At 50.8% G+C, this 25,382-nt stretch overlaps 8 protein-coding genes across 8 annotated transcripts; 3 read left to right on the forward strand and 5 right to left on the reverse strand.

The window, feature by feature from the left end:
• Window positions 1-646: 646 nt before the first annotated feature.
• BDP55DRAFT_704530 (chaperonin 10-like protein) lies at window positions 647-1,842 on the reverse strand (the record flags this gene model as incomplete). Its single annotated transcript, XM_060578009.1, has 3 exons — window positions 647-1,303; window positions 1,359-1,488; window positions 1,553-1,842. The coding sequence occupies 3 exons, from the start codon at window positions 1,840-1,842 to the stop codon at window positions 647-649; spliced, it is 1,077 nt and encodes a 358-aa protein (XP_060428912.1).
• Window positions 1,843-2,442: 600 nt separating this feature from the next.
• BDP55DRAFT_768904 (uncharacterized protein) lies at window positions 2,443-8,547 on the forward strand (the record flags this gene model as incomplete). The annotated part of the gene is made up of 5 exons (XM_060581041.1): window positions 2,443-2,990; window positions 3,048-3,561; window positions 3,613-3,736; window positions 3,786-3,898; window positions 3,949-8,547. 5 exons carry the CDS (start codon window positions 2,443-2,445, stop codon window positions 8,545-8,547), a joined length of 5,898 nt encoding a protein of 1,965 aa, XP_060428913.1.
• Window positions 8,548-8,842: 295 nt separating this feature from the next.
• BDP55DRAFT_583404 (uncharacterized protein) lies at window positions 8,843-10,102 on the reverse strand (the record flags this gene model as incomplete). The annotated part of the gene is made up of 4 exons (XM_060570847.1): window positions 8,843-9,155; window positions 9,220-9,405; window positions 9,455-9,738; window positions 9,808-10,102. 4 exons carry the CDS (start codon window positions 10,100-10,102, stop codon window positions 8,859-8,861), a joined length of 1,062 nt encoding a protein of 353 aa, XP_060428914.1. The 3' UTR covers window positions 8,843-8,858.
• A 732-nt stretch (window positions 10,103-10,834) lies between these two features.
• On the forward strand, window positions 10,835-12,591 carry BDP55DRAFT_694309 (cytochrome P450; the record flags this gene model as incomplete). The annotated part of the gene is made up of 5 exons (XM_060577339.1): window positions 10,835-11,095; window positions 11,168-11,267; window positions 11,336-11,404; window positions 11,471-12,064; window positions 12,167-12,591. 5 exons carry the CDS (start codon window positions 10,835-10,837, stop codon window positions 12,589-12,591), a joined length of 1,449 nt encoding a protein of 482 aa, XP_060428915.1.
• A 481-nt stretch (window positions 12,592-13,072) lies between these two features.
• On the reverse strand, window positions 13,073-14,580 carry BDP55DRAFT_583405 (uncharacterized protein). Its single transcript, XM_060570848.1, has 5 exons — window positions 14,349-14,580; window positions 14,272-14,286; window positions 14,005-14,211; window positions 13,458-13,942; window positions 13,073-13,404 (listed from the first exon to the last, which is right to left on the reverse strand). The coding sequence occupies exons 2-5, from the start codon at window positions 14,272-14,274 to the stop codon at window positions 13,176-13,178; spliced, it is 924 nt and encodes a 307-aa protein (XP_060428916.1). The 5' UTR covers window positions 14,275-14,286; window positions 14,349-14,580; the 3' UTR covers window positions 13,073-13,175.
• On the reverse strand, window positions 14,202-15,317 carry BDP55DRAFT_163962 (uncharacterized protein). Its single transcript, XM_060565712.1, has 3 exons — window positions 14,745-15,317; window positions 14,664-14,685; window positions 14,202-14,595 (listed from the first exon to the last, which is right to left on the reverse strand). The coding sequence occupies exons 1-3, from the start codon at window positions 15,274-15,276 to the stop codon at window positions 14,307-14,309; spliced, it is 843 nt and encodes a 280-aa protein (XP_060428917.1). The 5' UTR covers window positions 15,277-15,317; the 3' UTR covers window positions 14,202-14,306.
• Window positions 15,318-16,963: 1,646 nt separating this feature from the next.
• On the forward strand, window positions 16,964-18,467 carry BDP55DRAFT_665350 (uncharacterized protein). Its single transcript, XM_060575026.1, has one exon. The coding sequence runs from the start codon at window positions 17,314-17,316 to the stop codon at window positions 18,277-18,279; it is 966 nt and encodes a 321-aa protein (XP_060428918.1). The 5' UTR covers window positions 16,964-17,313; the 3' UTR covers window positions 18,280-18,467.
• Window positions 18,468-19,858: 1,391 nt separating this feature from the next.
• BDP55DRAFT_665351 (peptidase S41 family protein) lies at window positions 19,859-22,743 on the reverse strand. Its single transcript, XM_060575027.1, has 2 exons — window positions 21,967-22,743; window positions 19,859-21,901 (listed from the first exon to the last, which is right to left on the reverse strand). The coding sequence occupies exons 1-2, from the start codon at window positions 22,399-22,401 to the stop codon at window positions 19,985-19,987; spliced, it is 2,352 nt and encodes a 783-aa protein (XP_060428919.1). The 5' UTR covers window positions 22,402-22,743; the 3' UTR covers window positions 19,859-19,984.
• Window positions 22,744-25,382: the final 2,639 nt, after the last annotated feature.

Consider the following 25,382-nt stretch of genomic DNA (forward strand, 5'->3'; position numbering starts at 1 on the left):
TCCAATGCGATCTTTCTACAATTAGGTAGATTTATGTTTGCTTCACCTGTTTAGATACGCAATGCTGACAGCGTAAGGGGCGTGTTCTAGGCTCTTACCAAAGCCTTTATCCAAACACAAAGTTCCATAGTTACGTGATTAGCTCAACCCACTGAGAATTGACCTGGACGAACAACCTCGCGTCAAGGTGTAGACAAAGCCCAGCGCGAGGAAAAGGCTTACTCGACCGTGCCTTAGTTCTCCTGTGTAACTAGGCTTGTCACTACGTCTCAGATTATTCGAAGCTTGACTTTCCTGCTTGGTGAATCCCGAATCCGGAGCAACGCTATTTCAGCCGGTCAGTCGGTTCCGAGTGGACGGACCGTACAGGGTCGGATTTCGGCAAAACGTGGCAGGACTTAGCGGGAGTTACTTCAGGCGGTTTAATGCGCGAGTCAGTTGACTTCGCGCCGTGAGACCGCGCACTCTGGCGCAACTCAAAGTTTTGTTGCGTTAGATTCAGTCTGGAAGAGTGAAGACAACCAAGATGTTCAGACTCGATGCTCAATTCCAGAAACCTGTAATCAGATTCTGATTTGACTTCCTCACGGTATTGGTTGATTTGACAAGGAGACATCTGATGTTGAAGCTACCTTACATATATCTATCAACTAATTGTGTACACCAACTTTCCAGCACTAACGTTTCCCTGCTTGAGGTACTGGATGCCATGGAGAATTCCTTCCAGCCCTTCGCCGCCTAGATTAACGATCTGCCTCGCGGGTCGAAACTTGTCCTCCTGCAGCAACCTCTCACTCACACCCCAGAACATCTTCCCAAACTCATAATCATCGAGTCTCGGCTCAATGACCGTCTCTTTCTCGATCGTCTCTCCTAGAATCGTGTAACCTAACGTCGTAGAGCACTCGATCTTGGGATTAATCTTCTTGACGATAGAGGGAACCAAATATAACAGGCTGCTGTAGTGCCCTCCTCGCACCGATATTGCTGAGGCGCATATCCGTGCGGATTGCGCTGTCGCAATGCAGTCCCAGGCATGCCTCAACCTCCCCCTAGTGAAGGTCTTGACTTGCTCTACGCAGTCCTCTGCTTTGTAGTCAACGCAGAAGTCAGCGCCCAAGCCCTTCATGTAGTCAAAGTTCTTGGGGGAACAAGTCACAATGACTGTGCAGTTGGACATTTTGGCGAACTGAATGCCCATAATGCCTGACGCAGTGCTTCCGCCGTAGATTAGGAGGGGAAGGGGCTCTGGAGACGGTTTGGTGGGTAGTGGCAGTGCTAGAGACTGGTAGAGACCTTGACCCTACGACTTGTTTTAGCGGGGATCTGTCAGGAGAGAGCGAGTATCAGGCACTAACCACCGCTACCAGACCTGATGTAATTGCCGCCGCCTCTGTGTCTTCGACGTGGTCTGGTATCTTCATCTGTAGGCTTGCTTTCGCAATGAGATACTCTGCAAATGCACCGTCTTCTTTCTGCCTCACATTCCTATCTCAAGATGGTTAGAGTCTGTCTGTCTTCCCAAATCCAGGTAGGAGGAAAGGACACATACGAGCCATTGACGATCCCGAATACTCTATCGCCAACTTTGAAGTCCTTCTCCACTCCACTGCCGACCTCGACAACAACACCTGAGTATTCCAGGCCTGGTCGCGTACCAGTGGGGTTACCCACCCACATGAAGTCAATGTGCTTCCAGTCAGATGGATTGATGGCGACGGCAGTAGTTTTAACGAGGATGTATCCGTCGCGCAGCTTGGGAATCGGAGAAGTGGTGATTGCGGCTTTGCCCCGACCTTCAATAACGACGGCATTCATCATACCGGGAAGAGTTGAGGCCATTGTGAGCTAAGGTAGGATGAGTGATACGTGAGGACGATGACGATAGTCCGCTATAGTACACCAGTAGAATGAATCTCTCTCGAGTAAAACACATGTTCTTTACTACCGCGAAGGTTGGATGAGACCACATTCGATGGTGGTGTGCAATTAGGATTCCGTCCATTCAACTCACTTGCCTGACTGAGGTCCCGATGTTTTTCGGAGTAGTGATCCTCTCGCTGAGATCCTTCTCGGACCGCACATTGTGCAAGGACCGGGCCATCATTAAGGTATTCGCAAATCGACTCCTGCAGCCAATCACATTAGACGGAAATCGTTTGGATCTCGGAATTTGAACAATAGACTTTCGCAAAACTCGGACTCAACTATTCTGGCAACACAATGGAAATCTTCTGGAATACCGAAGTCAACTCCATCACGACATTGTTCATCTCTTGTTAAGAAGCTCTACATTAGCGTCGAAGTAATCTCCTTGGCCTTGTAACCCAAACCATAATACACAGCCAAATTCATACGATATCCTTTACTAGGCTGGCATTTGACTCTCACTCAGCAGGCGTTTGCGGGCTTATACCATCAATTTTTGTCAAACTTTATACAATGTCACCAAAGTCGGGCGCTACCACGCCTTCGTCCGAGATGGACCCCTCCGACCCCATCGCCATCGTGGGAATGGCCGTAAGGCTCCCCGGTGGCGTCAAGAATACAGAAGACTTCTGGAACCTGATGATGAATAAGCAAAGCGGTCTCATCCCTATCCCAAAAGAGAGATGGAATAGCGAAGGCTTCTACAGTCCCGTTGCAAAATGGGGAACGGTCCAGAACAAAGAAGCATACATGTTCAGCCAGGCCGACAATGATCTCACCAAGTTTGACGCCTCTTATTTCACATGTGGTGAGAAGGAGATTGAGCGCATGGACCCCATGCAAAGACAGCTGCTGGAGATTGCGCGTGAATGTCTCGATAACGCCGGCGAGACCAACTGGCGTGGTGAAGAGATTGGTTGTTATGTTGGCAACTTCTCATCGGATTGGCAAGATGACTTGTCAATGGACCCGCACGCTTCTGGTTTGTACCGAGGATCTGGCTACCTCGACTTCTTACAGCCCAACCGGGTGTCATATGAGTACGGCTGGACTGGCCCGAGGTGAGTAACCAATCGTTGTGGCCGAGTTAGTTTTCGCAGAGACTGATATCCCTTGAGTATGCTTGTCAAGACCGGATGCTCTTCATCCATGGTAGCCCTGCACCTAGCTGCTGAAGCCGTGCAAAACGGTGCCTGTAAATCGGCAATGGCTCTCGGATGCAACCTCATTACCTCAGTCATTACCTCCATCGTTTTCACGGAAACTGGTGTCTTGTCTCCCAGTGGCAAATGCAAGACCTTTGATCTGCTTGCCGATGGATACGGCCGCGGTGAAGCCGTCAACGCTGTCTACGTCAAGAGATTGAGCGATGCTCTAAGAGACGGCAACCCAGTCAGAGCCATCCTCCGAGCAAGCGGCACCAACAACGATGGACGCTCCAACGGAATCATGAGTCCCAACACTTATTTGCAAGAGGCCTTGATTCGAAAGACTTATGAGAAGGCCGGTCTTCCATTTAACAAGACGGCTTTCTTCGAGTGTCATGGCACTGGTACTCCCACTGGTGACCCGCTCGAGGTGGCTGCTGTTGCACGGATCTGGAAGGATCATGATGGTGTAATGATTGGCGCTGTCAGTTTATCATGACATTTACAAGAGTTTGAAACCCTCTAACGTACCCAGGTCAAACCCAATGTCGGGCATTCCGAAGGTGCAGCAGGCTTGACTAGTGTCATCAAAGCAGTCCTCGCGTTGGAAAACCGAGTGATTCCCCCAAATATCTACATGGAAAACCCCAACCCAAGGAGTGAGAACACCAGTGAGAGTCTCCATTCCGCATGCTAACATCGGCCTAGTTCCCTGGGACGAGGCCAAGCTTTCTGTTCCGACCGAACCAACTTTCTGGCCTGCAGACAGAGACGAGCGCATCAGTGTCAACTCATTTGGCGTTGCTGGCTCTAATGCTCATGTAAGATCTCTGCGCATATCCCTAGAAGTCCTTCGCTTACTCTCCTGGAGGTGATCCTTGAGTCGTATGAGGGCTGGCAAAAACTGCAAGATGATGCCAGCTCTATTAGCTCTGACTCCGGCGTCAGCGTCCGGTCTCCGGGCCAGCGACTTTTGCTGTTCTCCGCCGCGCACTTGACCTCGCTCGAGAAGCAAGTGGAACAACACAAGCATTACCTTGAGACAAAGAGCGCTGACCTGGATGACCTTGCTTATACCTTGGGCCATCATCGTGACCACCTCAGCTGTAGAGCCTATGCAATTGCGAACGAGGAGGGCGTCTTCGACCCCAGCAGCTTCAAGCGTAAGCCGACGACCGCCCGACGACTCATCCTTACCTTCACTGGACAGGGCGTACACTGGGCCGGTATGGGCAAGTCTCTTATTGAGACCAATGAGGTGTTCCGAGAATCCATCAGGACGCTCGACGTTTGGCTCCAGTCTCTTCCGGAAGAACACAGACCAACCTGGACTTTAGAAAAGGAGCTTTCCATCAATGATGACTCGAGCAGAGTTGGCCAACGAGGATACTCTCACCCTTGCGCAACTGCTGTCCAGATCGCGTTGGTCGATGTTCTCGCTAGCCTTGGGGTTCGTCCTGATGCTGTTACTGGTCACTCTGGAGGAGAGGCTGCTGCCGCGTATGCCGCTGGTAGTGTCACCGCCGAAGCAGCCATGGCCGTTGCCTACTTCCGTGGGTGGCTCTTGGTCAATGGCACCGTTCCTCCTGGTACCATGGCTGCTGTCAGTCTTGGCCCGAAAGAAGTCGAACCCTTCTTGATTCCTGGAGTGGTCATCGGCTGCGAGAACAGCCACCTCAACTCCACCTTGTCAGGCGACCCTGTTTGCATCCAACATTGCGTCGACCAGATCATGCGTCGTCACCCCGATGTCAAGGCAAAGATTCTAAACCTGGAGACTTCGTTCCATTCTCCATGGATTGAACCTCTAGCCGGGCCGTACGAGGAACTTCTCAAGCCATATCTGGCTGACGCCAAGGCTCCGACGGTTCCTCATTTCTCAAGTGTCACCGGTCTTGAGATGACCGATGCCGACTTCGGAGCCAACTACTGGCGTCGGAACTTCGTCCAGCCGGTTTTGTTCAATGCCGCAATGCGGGCAATCCTGAAGAGCAACAATAACAACCTCTTCGTTGAGGTCGGCCCCCACCCGGCTCTTCAACGCCCCATCAGTGAGATTCTTCGCAGCGTACCTGAGTCTTCTTGCGAGTACATCACCACCCTCCGTCGGGCTGAAGACACCAACCTGTCTATGCTTCGTCTAGCTGGCGAGCTCTTCGTGCAGGGTGCTCCGGTCGACATGTCCATCGTCATTCCCAAGGGCAGAGTCTTGACCAATATGCCGACTTATCCTTGGCTCCACGATGTGACTTACATGGACGAGCCTCGCAATCCTTCCCGCTACAAGCAAAGAAAACATACCAGACACGTCCTCCTGGGCGCCCGGATTCTCGAAGGCAACGATATTGAGCCTGCTTGGCGGAACATGCTTGACCTCAAGGAAGTTACTTGGTTGATGGACCACATTGTCAACGGTCAGATCGTTTTCCCTGGAGCCGGCTACATGGCCATGGCCGGAGAGGCGATGCGTCAGGTAGCCAATGGCACGGATGCGTACACCATTAGGGACATGTCAATCATCACTGGGATGACTGTCCCGAAGGAGAAGAAGATGGAGCTATACACGCGCATGATCCCTGAAGACAAGCCCAGCGATGAAGGTCAATGGTATAACTTCAAGATCATGTCCTACGATGGCCTTGCTTGGGTCACACACTGCTTCGGTTTCATCCGCTCCGGGGCTGAGGCAGAGAAGACATCCATCACCAGTGCCCAGGCAGAGCGAGAATTCACTCGCGAGATCGAAGCTGAGGGCTGGTACAAGGCCGTCAAGGCTGTTGGCATCGACTGGCAGACCGCCTTCCAAGGTCTCGACCACATCACCGCCAACCCAGTGAATAGGGAAGCCACAGCCACAGTGTATGACTTTGAAGACACAACACACTACGCTGCTCACCCGACGCTTCTGGATCAAATGCTCCAGATCAACCTTGTGGCGCAAACATATGGCCAGAAGCGGCGCCTGGACAGTATCCTACTTCCCACTTTAATCTCCCGGATGGGTGTCCTCGGCAATCAGGACCTCTGCATGAGGGCCCATGGCAGTATCCAGGAGGGTGCCGAAGGCATGACCGCAAACGCCGCCATATACACGGACGAAGGTCGACCTACGGTGTATCTAGAGGGCCTCTCCTACTCTGAGCTTCCTGTCGCCAAGCGCGGAGAAGTTCTCCTTGGAAGCACCTTTGAGTGGAGGGAAGACATCACTATGTTGGACTGCATCACAGAAGTCGCATCTGTCAACGCAGACTTTGCCAGAGACATAAGCGAAGCAGTCTCTCTCCTCGGCTTCAAGACTCCGGACTCAAAGGTCTTGGAGATTGGATCTGGAGCAAACGACGTTACTCGAGTTGCTCTGGATGCTCTGCAGCCTACCCAGCACAAGCGCCTTTACTCTGAGTACACTTACGTGTGTACTTCTGAGGAGCAAGTTGAACAGGTCACAGAGGCAACTGCCGAACTAGGGCGCGAAAGCGTTTCGGTCGTGGACCTAGAGCAGCTTTGCATGTGCAACACAGCTGACGTTGTCCTGATATCACTTCCGACCTTGTTGTCGGATGACCGCTACTTGTTGGATGGCTTAAATGAGTTGAAGTCATTGCAGACTGCTGGAAGCCGGCTCATTGTTCACAACGATGGGCATGTGATCGATGGAGCTTCTGATAGTGAGAAGATCGCTCGGAGACTGAATAGCCTGGGTTATATCATGCACTCCCAAACGCCGTCTGGTCTAATGCTCGCTGAGCCAATGAAGCGTTCCGACATGGACAAGAGCACCAACATCATCATCCTGGCACATAATACGAAGGAAGGCAATGACCTAGCAAGGGACGTCAAGTCTCAATTTGAGATCAAGGGCTTTACCGCGCAAGTCTCCCACCAGCAAACTATACCTTCTGACGGGTCTCTGGTTATCTCGCTCCTGGATCTTACTGGGAACACCATCTACGACCTAAGCTCCGAGACCTTCAGGCCTTTCATGGACAGTCTATGCAATCTGCGTGGCGCTCTCATCTGGGTCATCCCCACTGTTCATGGCGCTTGCAAGGATGCCAAGCCAGCCATGATCCAGGGCACTGCTAGAACGGTCCGTATGGAGAACAAGGCAGACATCACTCTTGTCGAGGCCGATCATCTTTCGGTATCAAGCAACAGCATTTCCAAGGCTCTGTACAATATCGTACAGAGCTTACCAAACCGACGCAAAGGCGGAGAGTTGGACGCGGACTTTGACTTCGCCATAGTGGACGGCAAGGTTCACATCCCTCGCATGTACTGGTTCGGCTTCTCGGAGCCCGAGGTCAGCAAGGCTCTTCCAGTGACCAAGGAAGCCCCCATGTTCAGAGATGATGCCTCTTACCTCCTCATCGGTGGTTTCGGTGGACTCGGTCGATCTGTGGCCACTTGGCTGCTTGAGCATGGAGCTCGCAACCTTGTCTTCCTTTCAAGGTCCGCCGGCAGCCCGGACAATGAGCCTTTTGTGAAGGAGCTTGAGAGCTATCCCGGCTCCGTCATCAAGACTGTTTCGGGTGACGTCAGTAATCCTGATGACGTACTCAAGGCAATCAACGAGGCTCCCAAGCCAGTCGCCGGAGTGATGCAGTTATCTCTTATTCTCAAAGACAATTCCACTGCTGAGATGACGTGGGAGGAGTGGAGTGGAGTGGTCAATCCTAGGGTTCGTGGTACCTGGAACGTTCACCAAGCGCTCCTGGATGCAAACGTTCTGTTAGACTTCTTCGTCATCTTCGGCTCTGGTGGTGGACACACTGGATACTACGGTCAAGCCAATTACAGCGCGGCCAACACCTATCTCGATGCTTTCGTTGAGTACCGCCATCACCTTGGTCTTTCTGCCTCTATCATCGATCTTGGCGTCGTGGGTGACGTCGGTTACCTTCTAGAGCGGGATGATCTTTATGATGGATTCAAAAACGGCGGCTTCTTCTTCTTGAAGGAGCAAGATGTCCTCGACTCCGCGGCAATTGCTGTTGCCAACTCTTCTGGTGGGCCGTACAGCAGCTTCTGCCTGGGAGGTCTCTCCGAAAAGCCTCTTTCTGACCCGTCCAACCGCGTTAACTGGAAGAGAGATGTCCGGTTCGCCCAATCTCACTATTTCCACAAAGTCAATACGACCACTTCTGGAGGAGCCGAAGAGAATGACGAAGCTGAAACATTCATCTCGCTCGCCAGATCTGATCCAGCTGCTCTCAGGGATAGCGCGACAGTTACAAGCCTCGCACGCTTCATCAGCGCCACTCTCAGTCACCTCATGCTGAGACCAGTTGAGGATTTCCCCCTCACTGAAAATTTGACTTCTATTGGTTTGGATTCCATCATCTCAATTGAGTTGGTGGACTGGATTCACCAGCAGTTCCACATTGGTTTAACGTCTATGGAAGTTACTCAATGTACTTCTCTGTTGCATCTGGCTGAGAAGATCATCGAGGAAGTTATTTCATTCGTGTAATTAGACCAGAATGTTATCAGATTGGCTGTCAGTTGTAGCATCATTCTGAGTCATGTTCCATTAGACCAGCGTCATAGATTAGAAAACAACTTCACAAATTCTGCGTCTTGTTTCAATTCTTCATTTTCAATCTCTGTCACCAGAAGTCCGGCACGTCACATGGAATGCGGCATCTACTGACTTGACGTCAGTAAAATCCTTAGTATCTTACTCGACCTGCAATTACAGACCAAACTAGATTCTAATCAAGTTGAAAAATGTTGATGACCTTTCTAGATCGCTGATTTTGAAGTCTACAAGTACTTGGTGTATCATGCCACCGAGCTATTTGGTCTCATCTCTACTACTTCTTCGTCAGGCTCTCTTTCATCAAGGGAATCTTGCTCCACCACTTCGTATCGACCTTTCCGTAGCCATTTCCACTCTTTCGCTGAAGAGACAACGATCAAGCTGGTAACAACACCGCCTATCCCTATCAACGTCAACAAGTTGACTTGAGAATGGAATACGATCCAGTCGAGAAGCAATGCCCATCCAACTTGAGAATAAATCATTATCGTAGCAGCTGATGAGACGTCATTGGCTATACCCGCTGTAAGAAGAAACTCCTAGAGGTGCCCGTGCTGTTAGTCGATGACTTGAAATGGTAGATTTGCAAAGATTGAGACTTGCCATTGTAAAGCCGAAGATGCCAAGGGGTATCAGTTTGACCCACGACATGACCGTTGTTGTAAGATGAACGCTGTCCATCAGAAGAAATGCCACCGCAGAAACAGTGACAATGGTCCAAGCAAAGTACATGATACTCATCAACGGATGCTCGCGTGTGCCAATAGAGCGAATCGCAGTAAGTGCGACCTGGAATAACTTCAGTTCGACGCTCACTAGCAATGGGTGGTTAACTTACCGCTCCGCCGCAAACACTGATTAACCCGAAACCAAACCCCATCATCCTGCCTTGGGGGCTACCATCAGCAATAGACTGAGCAGCGCTGGAAAGCGTCGGCTTCGAGCCAAAGAGCGCGTCTGGTTGAACGACGAGTATCACGCCTACCAGCGCGACGAAGGCTCCAATCCGATCAATCACTTCGAAAGTGCCGTAGTCCAGATAGCGAATCATGATCATGGCAGTGAGCGGGCCAAGGAAGTTTAAGGCCGTTGCTTCACTGAGCTTAAGGTACATGATGGAAACTAGCAAGTGGCGTGTCAACAACGCGATCTTACTGATAGTCCATTTCACGACACGATAGTTGATCTTACAATAGAAACCAAAGGCCCCCAAAACACCTGCTGCTGCTCTCAAAGCCAGAAGCCATCTCAGTTCTGGCAGGCCCAACGGGAAGTTGGGAGCTTTCGTGAACCAGAGGTAGAATGTGCACGCAGTCCCGGTGATGAGGAGCCGGACGAATAGGACTTGGAATGGGTGTACTGGGTCTTCACCCGTCTCGAAAAACTTGGCAAAGCCGTTGAGTGCCGCGGCAGAAAGTTGGGATGCTAGCACTAGCATCGACGGCCTGTGCCGGTCCAAGAACGAGCGACTCAGGCCTTTGTCCATATTGCAGAGCCTGAGAGAGAATAGCAGATTGTGGTTCGTAGAGACGTTTTTTCCCCTTCCCAGCGCCTACCAAGAGATCTTTTCCACAAAGTTGCTTGCCGTAACTCAAAGGGTTCCTTGTTCTTCCTGCTCCGAAGAGGCAAATGGACACAATGCACGGAAAGTCTGGAACAAAGGGGTTGGTGGCATAAGGTTTCGGAAACTCGAGTATGAAACCATAAACAGGACTTCGGCGCGACGCTATCCCTGGACTGTTCTGCTCCGTGCGTTGACTCGCGAACTCCTTATGCCCCCCCGGCTCCACCCGCTCGGACCGAACTACACCACCTCAGTTCACTTCTCGATCCGGAGGGTCAATGGAACAACGGCAACGTGAAAGGGGGGACTCGGATCCGAAGATGAAGGGAAGGACGTTGGGTGCCAAATATGCAAATCGCTGCGGATGAAATTGTGTGTTGAGCTGAATGCTGAAGGGTTCGTTAGTTGCGCCTCTCATCGTCTCACTGGCGTAGATCTCATGTTACCCAATTTAACAAAGTCTGAAACCAACCACACACGTACGCTATCTGTTGCTTTACATTGAGAAAGTAGCGCCTCCATCAATCAACGATGGCTAGTTACCTTAACACCAACACCCAAACCACCCTCAGTCCTCCCCGGCCTTCATGGGTCGACTTGGCAAATTTCGGGTTGCCAAGCTCGATAGAAACCAGCAGCTATGTGCCGTATCTGATGGCTATCATCTTGTTAGCCTCAGTGATGACCGTTTCACTGCGTAAAAATAAGTTGTCTGCGTTCCCGGTTGTTAATGCCTCAAAGAATGAATATCTCATGAGCGGACGGGCGATATTGGCCCGGGGTCTGAAAGAATTTGGCGGAAAGCCTTTCAGAGTTAACACCGGTCTCGGCGGTGGCGTCATTATTCTCGATCACAGCGTTATGCCAGAGGTCCGAAATGACGCTCGTTTCGATTCGACGAAGTTCCTACTCCAGGTATGACATCGAGGCTACAGATTGAGTTTGCTGCTTATGGTTCAATTGTTAACCGTTGCTATATTCTTGCAGTACTGGCAAGCTGGTATCCCAGGGTTTGAGCCTTACATTGCTCTTGGAACTGAAATTCTGCACAATGTCATCAAATGGAATCTGACACCGGCTGGTATTGGTATGTCGCCTTGACCGATAAATTCGGCGATCGTCATTTTTTTACTGACTCTGAACCACAATCTCCAGCCAAATTAAACAAGCCGTTGTCTGAAGAGGCAAATGCTGCGCTGAGTGATATTTTGACTGATGACGAAGGTGGGTCATTTTCGTGAACCCCTCATGACGGTAACAAGCTCTAACAGCCCTTTCTTTCCTCATCAGAATGGCATGAGGTTCTTCTTGGCGATGTCATTATCCGAATTGTTGCCCGAGTGTCCTCCGTCATCTTCCTTGGACCTGAGCTGTGCCGAAACCCCGACTGGCTGAAGATCACAGTGAACTACACCAACAAGGCAACAAATGCGGCCAAAGTCTTACGGCGTTGGCCTGTGTTTCTCTATCGCACCATTCATTGGTTTCTTCCAGAATGTCGTGAGGTTCGCACTATGCTCGTTAAAGCGCGACAAATCATCGCGCCTATTCTAGAAAAACGTCGTGTACAAAAGACAGCGGATCCAAGCCTGCAGTATCATGACGCCTTGGACTGGTATGAGTCGGCAGCGAAGAGGATGGGCGTTGGGTACGATCCTGCCGATCAACAACTGGCCCTCAGCATCTCTGCCATTCTGACCAGCAACGACCTCATGTCCCAAAGCATCATGGATCTTTGTAAGAACCCAGAGATGTTCGAACCCCTCAGAAAGGAGATTCGCTCTGTTCTTGGTAACGGGCAATGGAAGCCTACGAGTCTGTACAACACAAAGGTTCTTGACAGTGTTCTCAAGGAAACTCTGCGTTTAAAGCCCGTCGCAGCTGGTACGTTTCTCCCATCCATCACTCAACTTTGAACTTGCCTGACCCGCATCATTCGGGCAATTTTTCGCCATTTTCGGCAGGGTAGACTGACAGATTTCACAGTGGGTCTCGGTCGGAGGGTTATGGAAGACGTCCGCCTCAAGGATGGCACTGTTCTCCCCCAAGATTCTGGCATCGCTGTCAATGCGGAAAAGATGTGGGACCCGGAGATCTACGAGAACCCGCGAACCTATGATGGATTCCGTTTCCTGCGACTGCGGGAAGCTTCTGAGCAAGGTGAGAAGTCATCTCAGTTGGTGAGCACTTCACCTGAACACCTAGGTTTCGGCCTTGGCATTCACGCTTGTCCTGGCCGCTTCTTTGGCGCCAACACGGTAAAGCTGGTCATGTGCCACCTGTTGCTCAAGTACGATATCAAGCTGGCGGAAAACACAAACACAAACCCTCTAGAGTTTGGGTTTTCTATGCTTGCGAACCCCACCACCAAAGTCCTTGTCAGGCGGAGAAAGGAGGAGGTGAACTTCTAAGATAGAGATTCTTATCATCCATGTCATTTATCCCTGGTTTATAGTATCCACAATGGTCCGAACAGCTCTACGGATACTCCGTAGTCAGAATGGAACTTCGATGAAGAGTTGCAAGGATCACACAACCCGCCGGATCCACAGCGGCGGCAATCACACTTTGTTAACTCGAAAGTCTAAATCAACTCTTGCCGCGACACAAGAAATCAGTAAACCTTGTTTGATTTTCCGCCCGCCGGCAGGGCAATTCTTCAATCTGTCCCCCGTATTCAGGCAAATGTCATTTGCATGCGGGTAAAATACATCTCCCCAGAACATTCCTAGTGGCTAATTTACTTGCCGCTAGGCCTTGCCGATGTTCCCTTCCCGACTGATGAAAATGTAGTTCGTGCCAAGAGCCAAGATGGTCCTGACAGCCCACAGGTTACCAGTCGGCTAGCTAAGCGGGCCGCTCCTAAACTTAGTTTGAGACTTGAGCATCTGAGGACGGTATTTGGTAGATTTGTCATTTTCAACTAATGCGCTATTGTATTCGGACTTCATGGGTCTCATCTGTCTCGCTCTCGCTATGATTTCTTCGAAATATGTCAACTCGCCCTCACCACTTGAATCAGTTCTAAGTAATGATCCATCAAAGAACCCTCGTCACTATCCAAGCTCAGTCTTCCGAACAGCCCTCCACAAATAGCTAGATAAGGCATTGCTGTCTTGCGATTCGCCTTCTCTCCATTTATGAGATAGTAGACAATGAAGCAAAGTGATACCAGTAGAAGCTGCCCCATGTTGCCCCATTTCATGCTTGACGACCCAATGTCTCTACACGTACGCAAGGTCAGCACCTTACTCTCAATTGCGGGCGCAGAACGTACCTTTCAAGCCCCTTTTCCCAGAAGAGCCCGCTATTAGCCAGTTTGACAACCGCAAATGCCGACTCGACACAACGCTCAACACATCTTTCCCTAGTCTGCTCGGCAACGCCGGACAGATCCTCGTCATCTGTGGCAATCGGTGTAATCCACGGACAGTGGATGAAAAACACAGCCCGATGATACATGCAGAAGACACGGAACGCCTTCCGGAGCTGCCGGTCGTCCTTTATGCTTTGGAGTACCTTGGCATCATTCGCCTCTTTCAGAGGTGCCGGCAGGCCACTGAGCCATTCGTTAAGAACATGACAGCTAGCCTGCAGTCGATCGCGACGATCATATGCGGATGCAGACTTGTTGAGTGCCCTCGGGCTATACTGAAACTTGAGCACCGAGTGCAGGAGCTCAGAAAAGGTGTATGACACGGTAATGATATCGTCTCCTTTATCGAATGATGGGAACTGAATCCCCCAGCCAAGATCAAGGATCTATCAGGTATGTCAGTGAGTGCCTCATGATGGCGGTTCAGAGCAGGAATGAAGAGACTCACCGGTAGCATGCCATGGTGAATTGCGTAGTCTGTCTCAAGGCTGTAGAGAAACCAAACCCCCCGTTGGGCCAGCTCTTGATCTTGGTCACTCATACTAGATTGTTGGCCTCTTGCTGCGTGAACGAGGCGGAGGTCACGCGCACAACAAACTGCCGCTGTGATTTTCTCCCAAATCGAGGACTCTTCGCATATGTATGCAATCACTGCCTGTTCTTGATGTTAGGATATAGGGCTGATTCCATAGCTCCCTTGCAATAAGCATCATACCATGACCAAAGTGACCTAAAGAGTAAATACGTCAGCTACATGTATTTATCGTGGAAAGCCGGTATAGGTACACTCACCTGGAATTTCAACAGAGTGCTTGGAAAGTTCTGAATATCTTTGTAGAGACACAAAGCTGCTGCAAGGCGCTTTTGTGCCTCGTGTGTCTCCTCCACGCTTGGAGCTTCTAGATTTCGTAGACAGGCTGTATGAAAGCCGACAGCCACAATGGCTTCGGCAAACACTGAAAAAATTCTGTCGGGTTCAGGTTGTCTGGATTGCTTAATAATGCTCTCGACTGCAGATTTCGTTAAGAAGTCACCAATCCTATTCCCGTCAAAATGACGTTAGTTTCGAACGGTTCTGCCCGTCATCCCCGCATCATAACCACTCACGGGCAGCAATCTTCAAAACATGCTATTTGGAGCATGTCAGCTACCTCCAATCGGTTTGGTCAAATGTGGGACAATGCTCACCATCGCAGTATCGTGAAAGCGCACTGTCAGTTTCAGGAAATGTTTTCGTCCTATCGAGAGGGCCGTCTTCGCTTGACGCCACTTGACTCTCGCACAGAACTCGCCGTAGTCCGTTCACAATTTTGATCGTCTCAAGTCTTTGATTTTCCTTTCCCCCTTGAGAAATGAATTCAGGAAGACCATAGAGGTTTGCGGCGGAAAAGTCGACGTGCAGTGTGGCATTGTTCGATGTGGACAATTGGTCTTTCGGGTTGAAAGCAGACGGAGAAACCTCAGTTGCTTCATCAAAGTTGAATAACTGTGCGGTGTCTAAGTCATCCGCGTTCCTGAAATAGTCGTATTCAGTTTTACCTACTGTGTTGTAGTCTGGAGGGCTTGTCGTTTTTGCCCTGGTGCGAGGTTGACTATCATGGGGCAATGACGGAGCTGCAATTGGTGACTGGTGTAACTGCTCTGTGTTCGAAGTATTGAAGTCGAAGTTGAATCCGCCGCTGGATTGGCAGTCAGATGGTGTAGTGTCGAGTAGCTCCATAAGTTCATCTTCCCCGGGCAGTGGTAGATCCAGCAAGTTCAACCGCCCATCGTGCCGCAAGTCCGGGTAAGCCTCTGGCAGTGACAATTGGAGCATACAGCTGAATCCATCACCATCGACCTTTCCGCTATTGTTCCCAGTGCCCTCCGTTGAGTTTGGTGTCAAGAGAGTAGTATCACAGGGCAGTTGTTGCCAAGCATCGTACACGGGGCCGGTTTGATCGGTGTTGATTCCTAGTCTTCGGATGTTGGGTGTACTTCTGTTGGTCGCTCCCGGTGCACTTGTCCTCCTTGGTCTAGGAGCTAATGGCGGATAGTAGCAAGCCTGTCCGTTTCGCTAAAAGTCGTAAGCTTAGACTTGAGTTGATTGTCTGGAGGAACGTATCCTTACCTCACAGTTAAGACATGGGTCGGCTCCGTCACCTTCAAGATGTCATGATAAGATCAATATGTTGACAAGTCTGTATACTCACATCGGACCTTCCTAGACCTGCAAGCCTGACAAGCTCCTCTTCGACGTGTGATTCGGCGCATGTTGGTAGCTTGAGTTAGGTTTCGCGTGAGAGTTGAGCATTCAAGCTTTCAGTTATTCTAGAAAGAATACCGGACGGCAGAGTTCCAAGTTGAGCAAAGTGTCGGCAGTTGTTGTAGACACGAGGTCGAGCTGGATGCAAGATAAGCTTGGTCTAAGTAAGTACCGGTAGTGCTGCGATATCACCAACAGACGAATCCAAACACTCGACTTACACAGAGTTTGGCTAGAGAAACAAGGTTTACCCGTGGCTAACACGTAGGATGCACCAGCTTAGGATGTATCACTTCCGCGGTAGGAAGCTCTGTTTGAAATCACTATAACCCTGCGCTTTCCAAGATGAGGAATCTAGAGTTTCCACATGCAAGCTTCTTGGGCTTGACAACAGATCCTAAAGAATAAGACTGTTTCGTACAGGAACCAGCTCTATCAAAGGCCCGCAACATGACAAAGAAAATAGAAAGCAGCATGGGATGCTTCAGTACTCTGAGAAGCCAGCCAATCAGACTTATTGACGCAACTACTCTTTTTAACTTTCCATTCCCCTCGCCGCGTAACCCACATCCAACGTTGCGCCATTCGCTCTGGGTGGGATGTGTTCATCACATCAGACGGGGTTAGGCTTTGTGGATGACTCGCCTCGTCTTTGAAGACATGGCAAGGATCATCAAACCAGAATTTTGGGCTTGGCCCCTCTTGCAGCTAACACATGAAGCTCCGTCGAAGATGGTGTGGAAACGTGCCCGGGGCATCTAGATCCTCGTGCCCCGAGTCCACTAACTTCGCGATTACTCGCTCACACCTTGTATGCCGAGGCATGCGTCTAGATGAGCCTTGCTTTCAGGCGGAAGCTACAGCCTTTCTGCCCAGCTTCAAGAGCTTCCAAGTCAGCGGAACCTGATTCCGCTGCCGCTCGAAATTCGGTGATTTTCTGTAAACCATCTGTCAATCTTGCAGGCAGTGCCGTCGGTAATGCAGGGGTAGAAAATGTGATCAGAGACAAACTTCCACTAATTCCAGTATTGTCAAAACTTATTTCTAGTAGGGCGTGGCTGTTCTCTCCAAGGCCAAGAAGCTTTGGAGGGAAAGACGCGCCTATCTACCACCACTTAATTATCAGAAACGTCAAAACTTTAAGCAATGCAACCGCGTATCGAGTCAGTCGCCTGCACCCCAGCATCTTCATCCGACTCGGACCAGAAAGTCTGAAGCTCTACCGTCGCAACCCGTCGGTTACGGAAAGAAACACAGACCCTGTGAACCTAAGCATTGCTCTTTCTGCCCAGCAAATCCGATGCGATTCTCTCGGTACCAAACTCCAAGTCCGAAGATCAGCAGTGCAGGGCAAGCAACCGATACCAAGAATAAGAGAAAGCAGTGGGCCCGGAATTGTACGCGGATCGACGTACTTGCTTTCATATCGTATCATCTCGGGTTGCCATTATAAGAATTCCCAGCAACAGAGACACAGACCAGCGCCCGTTTGGACTTCGAACCCTGTCGAAGATGAGTGCACCCCTCACTGCCTCTCAACCAGATGCCAGCCATCAACCCCAGGTAGCTATTGCCAAGGAGGCAAAGCACTACGTCGATCACCGGCCTCCCTACCCAGAGTCTATGTGGAAACTCTGGACAAACTACCACGCGGGCCCTCTGAACGTTGTCCATGACATCGGCTCGGGCAGTGGCAACGCCGCCGAAGGCCTCTTGACGCACACGCCATCGCCTCTCAAGCATGTTGTCTTGACCGAACCGCAAGCCAAGAACATCGATGACTGCCGCACACGCTTCAGGGACCGGTTCCTTGGGACCGAGTTCTCGTACCGGAACTCTCGCGGGGAAGACCCTTGGGAGGCCCCGGTCGGTGTAGACCACGTCGACTTCGTAATGGCATGCGAGTCACTGCACTGGACTATCCTGGAGCCCACGCTTGACAACGTCGCCAGTAGTCTGCGGGGAAACGGGACCTTTGCGGCCGTCATTTACGGCCCTTTTCCGGGGATCACCAACAACACGAGCGCAAATGCGGCCTTCAAGGCTTTCATTGGTGAGCATGCCGCTCATCTTCTCAAGCAAGAGTGGATGACCGAGAATTGGAAGCGCGCCGCTCGTCAAATGTTTCATGGCATGGACTGTGTACCGCTCAGAGACGAAGTTTGGAAGGACGTCAAGCGCATTGAGATCAACTGTGAGGATGGATGGTATGCCAAAGACTATCAGCCCCTTGACGGAACCGCAGATCCGGTGGGGCATCTGGGAGTGTCAGAGCGTGTTGCCATAAATGACAGTAAAGACTGGAGGATCTCAGCCTCGATTGAGTGGCTGAAGCAATCGCTTGAGTCCATGCGGTTCGGGTTTACTGAGGAGTCATGGCAGTCGCCCGAGTGGAAAGAGATTGGGAGTGAGATTGGCAATGGGCCGTTGGAACTCAAATGGCAGGTTCACATGATACTTGCCCGGAAAAGGTCATGAGGCTTGAGTAAGTAGACCCAAATTAGTAAAGTACTTTAGTCAGGCAAACAACTCAGCATAGTGTTGAATGACAGGAGTTCCTGGAATCGGCCTCGGACGTTATTAGCCAGCGGCGTGTTGACGGAATAGAGGCATAGATTGCGAGATTCACTTGAGTAAAATAAAGTCGGTCCAACTGCGCGTATTGAGACAGAGTTTGACCGTTCCGCACTCACGCGTGGCTGTTTTGGTTGGTGGGATTTGATGTCAACGTAACGTCCCAAGGACATGGGCAGAAGTTCAGGCTGTATTCTCGTTAAGCTCTTTGCGTTGTCTAGGATTGAGTGCCTTTATTCTATGTTTCTATCAACGCGCTCTATTACTATTCAAGGTCAAATGTTGTGGACTGGTAGTGTAGCAAAATGGCCAAACTTGCTCATTGAGACGAGGCATGTGAAGCCAGCTCCCTGCAGAAAGAGTCCACCGGGTAGCTGGAATAACTCTTAAGTAGGGATGTCACCTTCTCAGTCGGTTGTATGTGCCGAGGCTCAAAAGCTTAATCGCGGTCCCAAAGCCCGAGCCATTATGTTCGCTCAAAAAAGGATTCGTCGTGAAAGGTTACGAGGATTTGGCATGAGTCGCGTTGTAAAGCCCGGCGGGGATTTCATAATGGAGTTACAGCCCGATTTGGACTTTGCCGAAATACGTACAGCGTCTTTGGGAGTGTACGGAGTAGAACTCATGCCAACCCTTGACTTGAACGATATTGGTAAGGTGCTCACTTTGCCTACAAGCTGATCCCACGTTACAACGAGTAATCGCTAACAGAACTTCGAGAACGAGGAGGGGCCAAGAGAGTTGAGGGTGATGCTCAACGAGTCAAGATGATTGTTAGCCTCAAAAGTGTCATGGTATCATTCGGATCTTGTAGTGTTACAGAGTAGAAATTGTTGAAATACGCGTAACTCAATCGAGTACATTAGTTTGAGACCGAAAACGACGAATCCTCGAGAATGGGTCTATTTTAAGGTCGCTCACACCGGCAAGGTTTGCGACTAAGGATGAAATGTGACAAGGCTTTGAGAGACAGAAGATTGCAACGAATAGCTACTCTTGCCGGCTAGTTGCATCACAATTGAGACTGTCGACCTACAGACCCCAAGCCATGGAATTGGCTCACTGCCCGGGCAGTGTTTCTACATTTCACAATTACCGCAGATATGGAATGCGCAATTATAAGTTTCAACTAGTCTTTAGCGTCAGGCGCAGAGCATATGTTAACCTGTCACTTTGGCTGAATTTCGCCGGGATGATGCCCTGTTGGGGTTATCAAAGTTATTCAGTACAGAGGCTCGGCAGCCATTTTCGGCAATGTTAGACTCTAGAGCTTCGACCACTCTCAAACAAGTCAAATGCAGGCGCAGTAGAGATTTCGCGAGACGCTTTCGTTGAGTTGCGATTCAGCGCTCAGGCACACCATCATTGAGGGCCGATTCTGAACTACCGAGTTACCCGTGGTTCTCGGATTTATCTTCTAGGACTTTAGAAGCACGGGTTGAGTATCACCAGGGCAGTCTGTGAGGAAGGACCCTCCTTATTGCATCGGGACTCTTCATCCATTGGGTATCAACGAGTGTCTAAATAGGTACAAAGGTAGAGAATCCGAGGTCATCATCCTCCTGTAACATCTATTTTATCATACATCATCTCCGAACTATTGACTTAATCAGTCCCGGCTGAGGTGAGTGTGGCTAATCCCAATCTTATGCTTCTGCTCATACTTAAAGTCCTCTGGCATATTTTGAGCGACATACTCTTTGAGATCACCAATCTTGTGCTTAATGGGCTCGTAGACGAAGTTCTCTGGAACGTTGAGTTGTTCGACGATGGAACGCTTCTTGTTGGTGTGCTTCTGGATGTAGGGAGAAGGAGGCTCATAGTCGCCCTTGTACGACAGACTACCAGGTCCCTTGTACTCCAGATTCATGCCGACGACCTTGTCACTGAAGGGCAAGATATCATTGCTGATAATACTGTCCTTGCTGACGGTCGATCCTTCAACGCACTTGGCCTTGTTCCAAGCAGAGTCGGCGGAGCGGGCCCAAATCTCGGTGATGTTGGCAAGCATGTCCGCCGTGTAGAAAAGACGGCAGTTGGCGGCTTCATAGATGAATTGCTCTGGGAAACCATCCGGGCGCTTACGAGCATAAGCGTTGCGGTAGTTGAAGCTACCACCTGACTTGGCGAGAGTGGGTAGCAGGGGAGGGTCGCCAAGATCAGGCAGAACATCAAAGGCAGCTTCGAGAATGTCGGTCTCGTTGGCAGCGATGGCGTCGCTGGCAACTTGCATGATTGCAGCCTGCAAAGACGGCCAGTCGAGGACTTCTGAACCCTCGACACCACCGATAGCTTGCATAGGAGCCTCTGACGGGCGACCTCCCAGGGCAATCGTGCGGACGCCCTGTTCCCTGACCAACAGTCCGGTAAAGATGGTGCAAGTAGAGGCGCAGATGCCGTCAGTAATGACAATAATGTTCTCTGGCTTGAAGACCTGATCTTCGGTGCTCTTGGGGTACCCGAGGCTGGTCTGGTTGTAGCGCAGCAAATTTGTGACGTTCTGTCCGGCAATCACCTCGGGGCCGAACAGATCTTCCCAGTCCTTGAAGGGCTCAAGCTTATCGTTGAGCACATTCGAAACCAAGTTAGCCAGAACATCAGGAGAAGCTTCTTGGGCGGTAAGTCCAACAGCGTTAAAGGCTTCATGAGCACGGATACGGTTTCCGTCCCAGATATCGGTGGTCTTGGGGAAGAGCTGATTGTAAAGCTGAAAGCCAGCTGCAATGAATCCACCGCCGTTGGCCTGGAGATCAATGACAAGATTCTTCTTGCCAGCGGCCTTGGCCTTCTGGAGGAAGACGTCAACGACGCGCTTAGCCTCGCCAATCTCGAATGTCCCGTTCGCGGTGTCAATATTTGACGGGGCGAAAGAAGAAACGGCTAAGACAGCGGTGTCTTCGTAAGAGCCATTGAGGAAGTAGGTAGAAATCCAGTCACTCGCGTGCTTGGACACCGGGTAGGGGTAGCCGGGAATCTGAGTGGTGGTAGGCGTTGCGCTGGACGCGGAAGAGGATGTAGCAGACGAGGAGGAAGCGACAGAGCTGGTGCTGGTAGGGGGCAGTTCGACTTTGGAGTGAATGGCCTCGGCACTGCTGAGATACTCGACCAATGTCTCACTGACAACGGCCACAAGCTGATCCACGTATTCGGTTCCGTTGGTGAACTTGATCACTTGCTTGTCCGGGCAGTGTCCAGGGAAGCGAAGGACAAATTCATTGCCCACGCCCTGAAACTCCACGGCAGGGTTTGTATTGAAGAGGGAGTTGTACTTGGCGTCGGGATCCTGGGTGAAGACTCGGGCAGACTGTGCCTCTAGCCATTCGGTGATGGGGACATCGTCGATGCTCTTGATATCATAGACATCAGTGTCGTTGACATAAGACTTGAGGAAGTCACTAATGAGATACACTCTCGGGACGCTAAGGCCATCATCTGAAACTGAAACAAGGTTGTTCAAACTGCGGAAAGTGAAGAGGCTGAGAAGGGCTGGGTTATAGTTGAAGTGGCCATCGGAAGCTTGCGTAAACTATCATAAGTTAGATATTGCTGGAAGCGCAGTTGGCTGTGGATTTCGCGTCGAATGTGACCTACCAGTCGCTTGATATCGAGCGCAAACTCGATCTGACTTTTGTACTTGTCCTTCATCACACGGGCTCGGATCTGGCCAAGTCCCCCAATAACATCCACACCGGGAACGAGGTAGCCGTCCGGAGGGTTGGCGAGGGGCTCCAGGGTACTTTGGAAGTTGATGTATGGCTCGATGTAGTTGAGGAGATCCAAGTCGTTTTGCTTGTCGACAGGGATTGATTTTAGACAGTCGTATGCAACTGAAGGCTTTATCGCGGCTGCAGTTGCACTTGGTCTGGCTGAAAGAAACGACTCCGCGGCTGCTTGTGCAACGGCACATGCGTTCGCCGGTGTTGAAGTCGCGTGGTGTCCGCTGTGTGTTGCCTGAGATGTTGTTTGTGTAGGCTTCGCAGAAGCCGCTCCTGCGAGGGCTAGTGCCCATGTGACTGATGATCGCATCTCGACAATCAGTGATAGAAAGTCGTATGAATAAGCAGGTAGGATGATTAATTGAGGCGCTGTAGCTATACTTCGGACACGAACTCGCTTGGAGTGAGCTTTTGGGAGAGGCGCCAGGTCTTATATCACAACATCAGTCGCCATGATCACCGCCGATTTCTAGTGACAACTGGTCTCCGCCTTTCCCCAGCCTTGATAGCAGACAAGCGTGTTCGAGGATTCATGATGGAAAAACGAGTAGCCTAAACAGGCCAGCTGAGAGGCTGTGGGTTAGGCAGGACGGAACAGGCTCAACTTTGGAGTAAGACAACAAGGCTTGCCGGGGTTGACGCTAAGATGACTAGTCTGCATGCTGGCGTCGGGGCGACGTTCCTCACAGCCCCCAAACCCGGTCACCTTTTTCTTCGATTTCCTGGAATAGCGATAGTGGCTGAACGGTTTCTTTGATGGACGATAATTTATTGAATCCTTCGGCGGATGACGCTTAGGTATCCCGGCGGGACCGCGGTGAGTGAATGTCCAAAGACTAGCAAACCGCTGTAACTGTGTACTTGGATTGTGACGTGGATATCGTCCTTACGATGACTCCGCATAACCCCATTGCGTTGATAATAATACAGTAGGTAGTTATCTCTTCCTTCGGTTTGGTTTGCACGGAATCCCCGAACCAGATGCGCCGCAGACGTTGGTGTGTAAGCTCCTAGAACTTCTACCCGACATGGAGTCGTCGCTTTGCCATTTCGGTAGTCGCACAGAGTTCTTGTAAACACAGGAGGAATGCAGAAGAACGCGTTGGGCACTCCCAAAGCGCGGTGCGCTAACACGTGGAGCCAGAATCCTCCAGGATCGCCGCAACGGCATTAGCTGAAGAAGCATCAGCGAGCAAAAGCGTCCCACCGTCAGCAGTCTTGTTGGGTCCACGGCGAAGTCGTCGTTGGTTTGCCCACCACGAATAACTCATGTCTATTTCTCAAGTAGTATTAGGGAGTCGGTCCAGATGATGTGAGCCTTCCTCATTCAAAGTCCTGGCTCACGGTTACTCAGCTTAGAACTGTACCCAAATGTTAAGGTAGCACGGTACTAACGGTTGCGTACAAGGAAGACGAGCTGGTCGCCGCCCTAGCCTCATTTCCGTCCAACCATCGAGACCCAACCAGTCGCTGCACACTTAAGGCAAGTTGAAAATAAGGTAGTTCATCCCTATCCGGTAGACCGACCATCCTAAGGTTTTGGCGAATACTCTAGTCAGTTGCAGGTCTAAGATCTGACATTACTGACCAAGAGCTTCATGGCAGTCAAGGTGGGAGGCATGATGAAGATCACGCAACTTAGAGTGACATCATGGTCGCTTCCACAGCTGGCGTCTCAAAGGCTCCAAAAGGCTAATTAGGCCATCAGCCGCGACTCGCGAGAGCCGAACCCGCGCCGGCGAGGATGTCCGGACCAGAAATTTAGAGATCCGGCTGCGGAGAAAACCTGAAGTTTGGTAACAATATTAAACAACAGCCAGATCCTCGCGCAATGAGCCTCAAAAGGCAAAGCCGTATCCCCGCACATCCAAACAGCTCATCAAAGATGAACAACAACGAAGATCTTCTTAGCCTTGGGGGCGCCATCGCCAGGTATCCGACGGGGATGTTGGCACCCTAGACCCCTTTAGGCTCTCCCTTGAGCATGGTGGCTTGGCTTGCAGCTTGCAGGGGGCCGCAGGCTTCCATTTGGGTGCCTTGCTGGTGCTGCCTTGTATACTATTTTTTGACATTTTCTGTTTGTCATGGTGCACTGCCGGCAGCCTCCCGACGCCCCCGCCCCTCTGGTCATGGTCCTAGGTCAAGCTTCTTGAGCAGGAGGCTGAAGAAGGATCTTAGTTGCTTATGCTTTTTATGACCACCCGAATCAGACATATCTTTCGATAATAAATAGCTCAGCATCCTTTCTTTGCGAAAGAAATGAGTCTGTTGGGGTTGTTGGTCGCGACTCCACTCATGTTTCGCCCACGTTTTCTTCAAAGTTTGAGATGTGGTGAAAGTCCTACTTTTGCCGGATTTCTCGCCTAATTCATTCTACCGCCCCGGAGGCGTCCAAATGTTTTGCAGACACTTACAAAACACTCGATTTCTACCCGGTGACGCTGGTTCCTGGCAGTGCGCGAGACAACTGGATGGTCAGGCCTTGACACATGGACAACTTCGGTGGCTCTCCACTAGAACTTTTGCCTTCGATATCTGGACTAACCCCAGGCCCGACTACGCCGGTCTGAGCTTAAGCCAGAACGACCGACCTGACCAAAACTGGATCTGGAAAAGACTAAGACAGCCAGCACCAATTAGGCATGGAAGTCGGCTTGAGGTCGATTGCTTTAATCCAGAAGGATAGCAAGACTTACGCAAGCGGCGCCGTGGGTGAGGCGGTAGCTGTCGAACGTCCCGGAAGCCGGGCCCGAATGACATCACCTTGATCTTTCGCTATAGATCGGAGTGTCCGTCGTTCTTCGCATTGCCATATGTAGCAAGCCGAGCAATGTGTCAGAATTTAGTCACAGATCTAGGGAATCACGGGATTGGAGTAAATAACTATTGAGCTTAGAGGGCCCGCTGAAGCTATATCTCACGTCTTGAACATCGACAAACGGAGTTTTCTCCGACTAATTTCGCAAAATCGGTCGGTAAGATTTGCAGTAAGGGGTGCGGTCACGGATTGTGTCCGAAGGATTCATCTCTGATATCCACTCACGCCACTCTCCTCGTCAAGTTGCCAAGATACGGTCTCGCGGGAATTTAGACCAACCCACACTTGAAGGAGAATTCATTAGGGTGCGTGGACCGAGAATGAGCGCGGCCGCCGAGTCCGGATGCGGAACTCGATGAAGCCGCAACGTCTTCCATTCTCCGCTGTAAATAAATGCAGATGAGCCAAAGTAGATAGGTGAGCATGACCAAGGGCCTCAACAGACTCTGAAATGACGCGTGGTCCGTGAATCG

This window comes from Colletotrichum godetiae (genome assembly GCF_030913485.1).
Source record: "Colletotrichum godetiae strain CBS 193.32 chromosome Unknown BDP55scaffold_23, whole genome shotgun sequence".
Lineage (NCBI taxonomy): Eukaryota > Fungi > Ascomycota > Sordariomycetes > Glomerellales > Glomerellaceae > Colletotrichum > Colletotrichum godetiae.